Genomic DNA, 12,145 nt, shown 5'->3' with positions numbered 1-12,145 from the left:
GCTGGAGTGCAGTGGCACGATCTCGGCTCACTGCGGCCTCTGCCTCCTGGGTTCAAGCAGTTCTCCTGCCTCAGCCTCCCGAGTAGTTGGGACTACAGGCGCGTGCCATCACGCCCGGCTAATTTTTTGTATTTTTTAGTAGAGACAGGGTTTCACCGTTAGCCAGAATGGTCGCAGTCTCCTGACCTCATGGTCCGCTGGCCTCGGCCTCCCAAAGTGCTGGGATTACAGGCATGAGCCACCGCGCACGGCCAAAGATTCAGTTTCAATGTGAATAAATAAACATTTCAGTAAAAGAACACTATCTCAGCATAAGCACTAGTATGCTATTTATAAATGTAAGAGGATTTTTTTTTTATTAGGGAGTTTTTTGGAAAGCTTTTTCAGTTTGGTGTAAATAGTGGTCAAAATGAATCACTGAAAGGGAAAGAAAAGGCATCAATCATCATGCTCTACTTGAGCAGATACATGATGTTCGAATCAGTATTCTCCCCCTAACTAGAAATCCTACTTGTGGTTAAGGGATTTAAGACATTTTACTCATTCAGCAAATACTTCTTCAATTCTTATTGCCAAAAACTGTACTGACAACTTGGGAAAATTATATTGAGAGAACCAGGGTTTTGAATGAACTGTACAAAGTCCTTATGTTTTTCATATTTGCTTAAAATAAATTAGTAAATTTGAGATATAAAAGTCTATCAGTATTTTTAATGCATCCCTTACATACTAGAAATTTCAGGATCTTCTCACAATTCAAATGTGTTTGTAATTTTCTTGTACATAATATGCGTAATTGTAAGTTCTTTTCCCCTTTTCTTCATTCAAGGTTTTTTTTCTGATTATATGGTCCTAGAAATGCACTGTTTAAATATTTGGGCTGGAAAAAACTTTGAGTAGCGTTTATTTAATACAGTTGGCATAGCTGATTTGTCAGTTTCAAGTTTTGATTACAATGCACGGGGTCATATATATTGTAATTCCTCACACAATTATGTGGAGCCCTAATACAAGCTTCCAGCACGCTGGTGCACATTTCTGCTCCCTCCCTTCTGACCAGTGATGGCAGCTTGCAGTTCTAAGTCCTGAGTTTACATTCCTTAACTTCCTTTTCTGTATCCTAATTTCCTTTTCCTAAGTGCAAATGACACACTTTGGTTAGTCTGGACCCCAAATCATTTTATTTCAGGAAAAAGTGTGCAATAAATCTATGCATAATAGAGTTTTTATATTCGGATAACTCAGGAGTTGCTGGACAAACACCCCCCAGCTGTACACATGAGTTGCTCAGATCGTTCTAGAATATCCTAGAGATCAGAGGTGGGTGATCTTGAGGAGCCAGGATTCTTGCTGCTACTCTGTAGAGTTAAATGCACGTGTGAGCTTCTCTCAATAAAGCCTGTTGAGCCTAAACTGCATAGTGAGACTAGACTCAAAGATTTAGTTAACATTTTCTGAGTTCCTACTGTGTGCCGACCATTGTTGACAGAAAAAATAATCAGTAGCCTCAAGGAATTCACTCCACAGGGTGCAACGGCAGTCTAAGTATGCCAGTGCCACCGACGGCAGAACTGTGCACAGTGTGCTACGAACACCTGACAGCAGACACCTCCAGCTGGGAAAACCAGTTTTCCTGACTCCAACTCCACACAAACAGAATCACCAGGCCCAGCTCAGGGCACCCTGTCCTCGATAACACTTAACTAGGTGTGATTAGTCACGTTATTAGTTGTTGATTTCTCTGCCCTCCACTAGAATGTAAGCTCCATAAGGACAGGGAATGTGTTTTATTCCCCCTCTATCTTCTCATTGCTGTTTCAATATGCTTGGCACTTAGCAGGCCTGCCATAAATACTTGTTTTTTGGATGGATAAATGTGAAAATAAATGAGAGAGACATTCAGCCTGGCTTTAAGGAGAAATTAACGTGTTTAGTGTATGAGGTTGGGCATCACCGGTAATAATTAGAATGGAAACCACTTGGCAGTTTATCAGAAAAGGGGAGTATTTAGGTGAAGGTGGCAAGGAGGGGGAGAATGGAGAATGGCTTTTAAAGACAGTCGCTAACTGCTGGGGTAGGGTGGGGGCGGGGAAGAGTTTAGATGTGTTTCAAAGAACTTTGGGGGGTTTTTAAATATTTCTTTTGTAAGTTGGTTCTTTACCTAACTGAATTATTTTGGGAACAGTGATTGGCTCTATCTTAAAGATATAGCGGTTTCTGTTACTTCTTTTTTTCTTACATTTTCTAAGCGTCAAAGCTACTGGAACTCCGCTTCCTAAAATGCTGGGAAGGAAAGGGTGTGAAAATGCCAGATGCCCCCGCCAGCACAGGCTCGGCTGCCTGGAAAGCCGATTCCCACTCCGACTCGCCCTCGTGGTGCGGGGAGGGACGCGTAGTTGTGTCCCGCGCTCTGACTGGCTGCGTTGGGACGCGGGGGCGTATCTGGGGGGGGGGGGCGGTCATCTCCCGAGCCCTGATTGGCCATGGGCGAAGGGACTGATGGCCTGGTTGGCGCTGCCGAGAACTGTCAGGAGCTTCTTGGGACCGAGGACCGAAATCCCGGCTCCAGGCCTCGGGGACTACGGACTGTGGGGAGGCTGGCCGGAGAGAGAGGGAAGGACGGGGCCTGGCCCCTGGGACTCCCTGTGCCTTGCTTGGAGCTGACGCCGACGGGTGAGTCGCCCCCTTCCTCTGCTCCTGGGCGTGTTCCTCACCAGCGGCGCCGCAGCGGTCAGGGCCCGCAAAACCCCACGCCTCGCCAGACGCTCAGCTCAGCCTGCCGGGTTTCTCTGGAAAAGCGGAGGCCCCACAGTGAATGTGCGGCTTTTTGATTGGTCCTGGAGATCTTTCGTGGACCCTCGTTTTTCCTTGCTTATAAACGTTGGTCAATTTGAAACTGGCAGCAGGGCATACGTGTTACGAAAGAAGAACTTTATTGAAACCAGTGGTGGTGTAGAGAAGACCATACTAACCATAACTGTGTATTACAGAAGTGAATTTCACTCCCCAAAAATGCTTAAGAAACAAGCATCCTAGAACAGCCCACATTGTGATTTAACAAACATTTACCAAAAGCATTGCTATATGTGGGGGCACAGGGCTAAGAGCAGGCAGGACTCTGGAGCCAACCTGTGGGGTTTGAGTCCAAATTCTGCCGGTTTTTTGTTTTTTGTTTTTTTTTTTAGCTAAGCAACCTTGGGCAAGTTCCTTTACCTGCGTCTGTTTCCTCATTTTAAAATGAGTTGTTGTGATGATTTAATGATTTAGTATATGTGAAGAGTTTTCTGCATATTCTAAGTGATTTATGGTATTAACTCGTTTGATCTTTGCAGTCACCCAGGAGACAGTATCACCATTTTCCTGATGCCAAACTGAGGCTCAGAGAGGTGAAGTAACTTCTTCAAGTCACAACACAACTGTTGTCCAGGAATCAGGCAGTCTGGCTCTGCTAACCCAGTTTCACCCACTGCATTAATTTACCGCATCCACTTGTTCACTCAGTTTCACCTGACAAATACTAATTTTGTCTCTCTGTGGAACAAGTTCTTTGCTGGGTGCAGGGAATAAAGCAGAACACCGTTCAGTTCCTGCCTTCCCAACGCTTGTAAATCTAGTGCAAGTTATTCATGGCCGGGCTGCAGGGTGTCCATGAATCCTGCTAAAATCATTTGCGAAATGTTGTGAGCGTGGGTCTTTTCTTCTGGAAAGAGAGTCTGTGACTCTCAGGTTCTGAGTTGATCTGTGATCCAAACAGAGGTGTGAAGAAGTGTTGTTTTAGCAGATCTGTGCCTAGTATGCCTGATACACAGCTTGAACTTCAAACAAACAGCAACAAAATTCCTACTGGTTAGAAGAATGAAGAACTTGTAAGAGCATAAGTGCTGCAGTAGGGTCCGGAGCAGGGTGCTGTGGAAGAGCACACAGAAGGCCACCTGCCCAGGAATGCCTCCTAGAGGCAGTGAAGGCAGCTGGGTGAAGGATAGGGAAGCAGTTCATTGGAACACTGTGGCGACCAGTCTGTCCATGTAGTGTTGAGACAGAAACAACACATGAACAGCTGCAGCTGTTGTACCACTTGTGCACAAGTGTAAAAGTCCATGGTGCCATGAAATCCTGTAATGGGGACAGGAGGCTTCATGTATTCATGAAGGTTAGAAAAGTTTCCTTGAGAAAGTGACACTTAGGCCTAAAAGTTGGAGCATTTTGGGCATGGAATCTGGCCCACAGTCTTCAAAGACCACATGGTAGAAACCAGCAGAGCACCAGGGACTGACAGGAAGCAAATGCAGCTGGTGCAGGAGAGGGAAATGGGAATTAGGGTGGTGGCAGAGCCCAAAGAGGCCTTGTAGGCCATGGTAAGGCATTTCTATGTTTTATTTTATTTTGTCTTTATCCTAAAATGCCAATGGCAAGTTTATTGCAGGGAACTGACAACATCACATTTTGAGAAGAAGTTGGAAAGAATCCCAAGTGGACGAACTGAATATCTGGATGAGGACAAGATCTGTGGGGAGAGACTGTAAGGTAAGAAGAAGAGAGGTCTAGAACCAAGCCTTGAAGGTGAGCTTGCACGGGAGACAGATAGAGGGTGGCGAGAAGTATAGAAAGGGAGAAGAATCAAAAAAAGTCGAGTGTCCAGGAAGTCAAATGAGAGAATATTTCAAGGAGAAAGTGGTCAACTCTGCTAAAAGCTGCAGAAGTCAAAAGAGATAAGGAAGGCTGGGTGTGGTGGCTCATGGCTTGTATTAGTCCTTTTTCATGCTGCTGATGAAGACATAGCCAAGACTGGGCAATTTACAAAAGCAAGAGGTTTAATGGACTTACAGTGCCACGTAGTTGGGGAGACCTCACAATCATGGCGGAAGGTGAAAGGCACATCTCACATCGTGGCAGACAAGAAAAGAGAGCCAAGCGAAAGGGGTTTCTCCTTATAAAACCATCAGATCTCATGAGACTTATTCACTATCATGAGAACAGTATGGGGGAAACCACCCCTATGATTTAATTATCTCCCACTGGGTTCCTCCCACAACACAAGGGAATTATGGGAGCTACAATTCAAGATGAGATTTGGGTGGGGACACAGCCAAACCACATCACGCCTGTAATCTCGACACTTTGGGATGCCAAGGTGGGCAGATCGCTTGAGCTCAGGAGTTCAAGAGCAGCCTGGAAATGTGGTGAAATCCCTTCTCTACAAAAAAAAAAAAAAAAGATAAGAATGAAAACTACTCATTGGCTGTAACCACATGGAAGTTATCTTTATCGCAAGCTGTATAAGTAGAAGAGGAAATGGAGAGAAAGAAGGATCTGCAAGAATTAGCTGAGGGGAAGAGAGAGATAGGGTTTGGGCAGGGAAAAGAAGAGCAGTGGAGAGAGATAGGGTTTGGGCAAGGAGAGGAAGAGCAGTGGAGTGATGGCTGGAGCATCAGAGGAGGATACCCCTGAAGGAGCAAACACTTGAGAAAGGGCTTGAGAGTTCTCAGGCCAGAGAGGCTGAGCTCAGCACAGGAGCAGGAATGACCCTGGATAATGAAAGCTGTGAAGGGGAGCTAGTGATAGGTTTATGTCTGCTGAGAGGAGCTGCTCTCCTTTCTTTGTATAGATAGGAGGCAAGGGCACTGGTTGTGAGTGAAGGTGGGTATGGAGGTAGGCGGGAGGCCAGAGGTCTGAGTTGAGAAGATTTGAGATAGTTGGTGGGAAGTGTGGAAGAGTGAGTCAACCAGAGCTTGTTTGAGGATGGTCTGGCAGGGGGAGCCAAGTATGCAGCAAAGACCAGAAATGAGCCTCTTGGCCCCTTTGGGGAATTGCAAAGTAGGGGGATGAGGATGGAGGCAAATTAGAGACAAAAGCTACATTTAACATATGATAAAGGAGGCATCATAAGTCATGGGGAAGGAAAGGATTGTTCAGAAAATGGTACTTGGAGAGAAGTAAACTATTGATAAAATCTATTTAGATTCTCAGCTCACACCCAGAAATTTCAAATGAACTTAAGGAGCTAAGTTTTAAAGTTCAAACAAAAATATGGGAGGAAATAATGGATGAATTTTTACTGATCATCTGGTACTTAAAAGCAGTTAGGATCATCAAGGAAAACTTCCCTGACCTTCCTTTGACCACGTGAAATTAACTGCTTTGTTCTAACAGATACTGTAATATGAACTTTGATAACATTATGCTAAATGAAATAAGCCAGACACAAAAGACAAATATTATATGACCCCACATATAAGAAGTACCTAGAATAGGCAAATTCATAGAGACAGAAAGTAAAATAGAGGTAACTGGTGTCTGGAGGGAAGAGGGTATGGAGAGTTATTGTTTAATGGGCACAGAGACAGAGTTGGTGTTTGGGATAGTGGTCATGGTGGTACAACATTGTGACTATACTTTAAGCCACTGAATGGTACACTTGAAAATGGTTTAAATGGTAAATTTTTTGTTATTTATATCTTACTACAATTTAAAAAGGGTCTACTTTGGTATGCTAAAATATACCATCAACACCTGAAAATGAGCTGAAGAAAATATTTTCAAAAATGAGATTATATTTCTTAATTCATAGAGTTTATACGAGTCAATTTTTAAAAAGCAGAACGATTGCAGTTTTACAAGTCAGGAATGGTTGATTCACAAAAGGAAATAAAGGTGAACGAAATAGTTTAATTATGAAAACATCACCCTTATAAATAATAAAAAGAAGTTAAATTAGTGTTGTATCATTTTTCACATATCAAAATAAAAACTGATGAGAGAATCCCTCATACTGCCTGTGAGAATGTCAACTGAGATAGTTTTTCCTGACAGGAAATTTAGCAAGTTTGCTTTCCCAGTGTTCACGTATCTCCTCTTCAGTCAGGAAATCTATTTCTAGGAATTCATCCTAAAGGAAAAGCATATGAGATGTGGACATTTATTCAGCATATAGCAAAAATTACAAATAGCCTAAATGCTCAATATAAGGAATGAATTACAAAATAACAGTATATCCATCCCATATACCAAGCACTCAAATGTTTACAGAGCATTTTTAATACCACAGTTAGATACTTACTGTGAATAAAATAGAAGCAGAAAGATAAATTAGATACAAATACATGTATTATGTGTTCATTACATAGGAGTCACAGCATTCATACTTTTCACTTCCATAGTCAGCTGTGTTTGCTCATCAGAGACTAAGCAAGGCAGATTAACTGGTAAAGACGACTCATCTGAACACATCATAGTTCATAGCCAACTACTTCATCTGTGTGGTGTCTGCATAAGAGATTTTCAAGAAAAATTCTGAGTCTTTGTAATTTTCACTTTATAGGCTGAATTCAGAACCTCAGTACCATGTGTAGGGAAGGTAACACACAGGAGACCAGTAATACACTATCTTTTAGCAAGTCCAGCACAGCCAGGAGTTCCTGGGGTTTGGAACAGATCTTGTTCTCTGGCTAAGCACTAGATGCTGCAGTTGACTTGGTTGGGGGTTACATTATACAGAATGATGGATCATTAAACATTAGAAGGACATCGACCATGGCAAGGCACACCCACTGACAGAGGCTCCTGCACAGTGAGGCTAAGGGAACAACAGCTGTCTGCATTTCCTGCTTACTCCAAGCTGAACTGTGATGTGTTCAGGTCACACATCATCATGTATGCCAAAATATGAACAGTTGTCTTCAGTGGTGGGGATTGTGAAAGACTTTTTCCATTTCCTTATACTTTCCAGAAGTTGGCAACTTTTCCACATTGAATGTGCATTGCTTTTATAAGCAGTTATTTTGGCAAACAGAAGCATTTAAAATCCATTTTTTAGGCCAGGCGTGGTGGCTCACACCTGTAATCCCAACATTTTGGGAGGCCGAGGCGGGTGGACTACTTGAGCTCAGGAGTTCCAGACCAGCCTGGGCAACATGGCAAAACCCTGTCTCTACAAAAAGTACAAAAATTAGCCAGGTGTGGTGGCTCATGGCTGTAGTCCCAGCTACTCAGGAGGCTGAGGCTGGAGAATCACTTGAGCCCGGGAAGCAGAAGTTGCAGTGAGCCGAGATCACACAACTGTACTCCGTCCAGCCTGGGTGACAGAGTGAGACCCTGTCTCTTAAATAAATACATACATACATACATACATACCTACATACATAAATTTTTTGGTTTTCAGTTCTCTTTGTAAATAATCTATTTCTGTCTAAAATACAATTTAAAGTCATACTACTACAAGACTTTTAGCTCCAGAAATTTTACTCTGTACCAGGCATTGTGCAAAGTATTTGACATGCATTTTAACCCTTACAGTTTTCCTGTAAGGCTTAGATTCTGTTCTTTCCATCTCACAGATTGCTGCTGGTAATACTCATTGAATAGTTAGTGTGAGGCGCTGTTCTAATCACTGCTGTCGTGTTTTCTCTGAGGCTAACTTACCCAAGGGTGCCCCATAAGCTAGAGCCAGGATTGGGTGTGGGTGGTTGGCAGCAGCCCACGCTCCTCCCCCACGTGTGGTATAGAGGTGCAGCCTGAGCTTGTGGGGTCGCTCAACAGGGAGTGGGGAGTGGGATCCCAGCCCCGATCTGCCTGTGCTTCATCATGCTGCGCCGCCTCCTTCCTGTTCAAGTTGATGGCCTTCTTAGAAAGTTTTTAAAATAATATTTTCATCTTGGCTTAACAGTATTAGGAATTATCTGAAGAAAATTCTAGTTGAACCACTAAAACAAGCTATGCCTACAATTATTTTAGTCTCCATAGGCGCTCACAGTGAGCTAAACCAAAATGGGAAACCAAAATGGAAAGGGTGTTACCTAACTTTCCTAACAGAATAATCATTTATTTGGATTAGTTAAGACAGGGCTGAAAGTGAAGAGTCCCCAACATACATGGCAAGGGCATTTAAATTAAAGTCAGGGATGGAAATGGCTGCTTTCTTCTTTTCTTTCAGACCTGTAAAGAGTGAGGGAAGGCTGCCAACAGGCTAAATTGACCCGTACTACACACTTTTGTGGCAAGGCTGAGACACTTACAACACTCTCAGGTACTAAAACCAGATGTATTTTCATTACCAGAGACAAAAGAAATAGTGGTGAAGGAGTTCATTATACCACTTTTGACATATTGACCATTTTGAATTAAAGGCACCTGAAAAATAGCAGGTGTAAGATCTTTATTTCTGTTTCTTAAAAGCAGATAAAATTCCCATGTGAAAGACACCCTCCCTATACCAAAAGGAATAACATCCTTAACCTCAATGATGAGAAATTGATACCAAAAGATTTCTGCACAGTCCTTGTTAAAATAACTTATCTTTTAGACCTCCCCATGTAATTCGGTTGCTTCTTCGCAGCTTCCTATTTTTTGTCCAACTCAGTACATAAATGACTCTAACTGCTTCTTTGGGTCTTTGATTCCTTATGAGGGCTCCCATGCCATATGAACTTGTATTAAATAAAGTTTATGGCCAGGGGTGGGGGCCCACGCCTACAATCCCAGCACTTTGGGAGGCCGAGACGGGCAGATCACGAGGTCAAGAGATCGAGACCATCCTGGCCAACATGGTGAAACCTCGTCTCTACTAAAAATATAAAAATTAGCTGGGCATGGTGGCACACACCTGTAGTCCCAGCTACTCGGGAGGCTGAAGCAGGAGAATCACTTGAACTTGGGAGGTGGAGGTTGCAGTGAGCCGAGATCGCGCCACTGCATTCCAGCCTGGCAACAGAGAGAGACTCTGTCTCAAAATAAATAAAGTTAAAAAAAATAAAGTTCATGTTTTTCTCCTGTTAATGTATCTTATGTCTAAGTCTCGGGTCCTGCCATGACCCTAAGAAGATGGAGGTGTTTTGCTGCCCCTACAGAGGCAAAGACTGTTAATGTGTCAGACACAGTATAGCCATCTCAAGATACCTACAGATGTCAAGTGGACAGCTGATTACACTGTTCTGAAAGTACAGTCACCATTCCACAGCTGACCTGATTTCCCATGGCACCACGGGAACAGTCATGTGGCATTTTTTCATTTTACCCAGCTAGGGATTACAGGTGCCTGCCACCACACCCAGCTAATTTTTGTATTTTTAGTGGAGATGGGGTTTCACCATGTTGGCCAAGCTGGTCTCGAACTCCTGACCTCAGGTGATCCGCCCGCCTTAGCCTCCCAAAGTGCTGGAATTACAACTTATTCTAATTCTGGATTTATAAAAGGGAGTTTTGCTCACATAATTCTAAAAACAAAAAATCCATTTATTAACTCATTTAAAATAAAATAATTGGCCCATTTTGGGTGATAGTTATTCAGCAAAATATTTACTCATGTATAAAATTAGAGATGACCCTTCCCCTCTTCCCCCTTTAAGTATCTGCTTCAGCTAAACATCAACTTAATAATGTAAAACATTTCAAAAAACCATGTTTGTGTGTGTGTGTGCATAATACAGCCCTCCTAAAAGAAAAGATAAACAGTTGTGGAAAAGGGAATTTGCATGAAAATAACATTTGAGGTCTGTGAACCTTTGAACTCTTTGGTCTTGCTGCTGTTCTGTAAAATGGAAGTAACTCAACAGTGTATTTACAAAGTATAAGATATCGAAGTTGTGGAGAAGTGTATTACAATTCAATTAATTATTTAGGAGGTTTTTTTTTTTAAGAGTTTCACTCTTGTTGCCCAGTCTGGAGTGCAATGGCACAATCTCAGCTCACTGCAACCTTGGGCTTCTGGGTTCAAGCAATCCTTATTTAGGAAGATTTTTAAAAATATTCCACATGAGCAGTTTTCTTGTCTAATTTAAATCCACTGTATTTTCAGACTTCAACAGCTCAAATTTGTAAGTGTATGTGTTCTGAAAGTCAACACCCTTATACTAAAAACCTTCCTTTTCTTTTTTCAGATAGAATGAGTCCATTTAAGTCCCAGGACGGTGGAAACTAGCTAGTGGATTGCAGCCATGTTGTGGAAGCTGCTGCTGAGATCCCAGTCCTGCAGGCTGTGTTCTTTCAGAAAGATGCGATCACCTCCAAAATACAGACCTTTCTTAGCATGCTTCACCTATACAACTGATAGACAGTCGAGCAAAGAAAATACAGGAACAGTGGAAAAGCTCTATAAATGTTCAGTTGACATTAGGAAAATTCGTAGATTAAAAGGATGGGTACTTTTAGAGGATGAAACCTATGTTGAAGAAATTGCGAATATTTTACAAGAACTAGGTGCTGATGAGACTGCTGTAGCCAGTATTTTGGAACGCTGCCCGGAAGCAATTGTCTGTAGTCCAACCGCTGTTAACACCCAGAGAAAACTCTGGCAGTTGGTCTGCAAAAATGAGGAAGAGTTAATCAAGTTAATAGAGCAGTTTCCAGAATCTTTCTTTACTATTAAAGACCAAGAGAACCAGAAGCTGAATGTTCAGTTCTTTCAAGAGTTGGGACTAAAAAATGTGGTCATTAGCAGACTTTTGACGGCTGCACCTAATGTTTTTCATAATCCTGTTGAGAAGAATAAGCAAATGGTAAGAATTCTCCAAGAGAGTTATCTAGATGTAGGTGGCTCTGAGGCCAACATGAAAGTTTGGCTACTAAAATTGTTAAGCCAAAACCCATTTATTTTGTTAAATTCTCCCACAGCTATAAAGGAAACACTAGAATTTCTCCAGGAGCAAGGTTTCACCAGCTTTGAAATTCTCCAGCTTCTATCCAAACTCAAAGGATTTCTTTTTCAACTTTGCCCAAGAAGTATACAGAATAGTATTTCCTTCTCTAAAAATGCTTTTAAATGCACAGATCATGACCTGAAGCAATTAGTTTTGAAATGTCCTGCCCTTTTATATTATTCTGTTCCAGTTTTAGAAGAGAGAATGCAAGGATTATTGAGAGAAGGAATTTCCATAGCTCAGATAAGAGAGACGCCAATGGTTCTTGAATTAACACCACAGATAGTACAGTACAGGATAAGGAAACTGAATTCCTTAGGCTACAGAATAAAGGATGGACATCTAGCAAATCTAAATGGATCAAAAAAAGAGTTTGAAGCTAATTTTGGCAAAATTCAGGCCAAAAAAGTAAGGCCATTATTTAACCCTGTGGCACCATTAAATGTTGAAGAATGACATACTGACTGTTGTTGCTCCTTTCTAGCAGTGCAGGGTGAAACTAACTAGCAAAGACA

General features: G+C 42.2%; 1 protein-coding gene across 5 annotated transcripts; it reads left to right on the top strand.

Annotated features, from left to right (window-relative positions):
• Window positions 1–2,466: 2,466 nt before the first annotated feature.
• On the top strand, window positions 2,467–12,088 carry MTERF2 (mitochondrial transcription termination factor 2). 5 transcript variants are annotated; one of them, XM_055358950.2, is made up of 4 exons: window positions 2,467–2,673; window positions 4,424–4,524; window positions 8,930–9,022; window positions 10,872–12,088. In XM_055358950.2, exon 4 carries the CDS (start codon window positions 10,929–10,931, stop codon window positions 12,084–12,086), a length of 1,158 nt encoding a protein of 385 aa, XP_055214925.1. In that variant the 5' UTR covers window positions 2,467–2,673; window positions 4,424–4,524; window positions 8,930–9,022; window positions 10,872–10,928; the 3' UTR covers window positions 12,087–12,088. The 5 variants fall into 5 exon arrangements, with proteins under 5 accessions (XP_055214925.1, XP_055214926.1, XP_018894479.2 ...); XM_055358951.2 differs by having other exon boundaries at window positions 4,414–4,524; XM_019038934.4 differs by lacking the exon at window positions 8,930–9,022.
• Window positions 12,089–12,145: the final 57 nt, after the last annotated feature.

The sequence above is a fragment of the Gorilla gorilla genome, chromosome 10 (genome assembly GCF_029281585.2).
Source record: "Gorilla gorilla gorilla isolate KB3781 chromosome 10, NHGRI_mGorGor1-v2.1_pri, whole genome shotgun sequence".
Classification (NCBI taxonomy): domain Eukaryota; kingdom Metazoa; phylum Chordata; class Mammalia; order Primates; family Hominidae; genus Gorilla; species Gorilla gorilla.
Note: the sequence above shows the minus strand (reverse complement) of the source record. Positions and strands in the feature narration are given on the sequence as shown.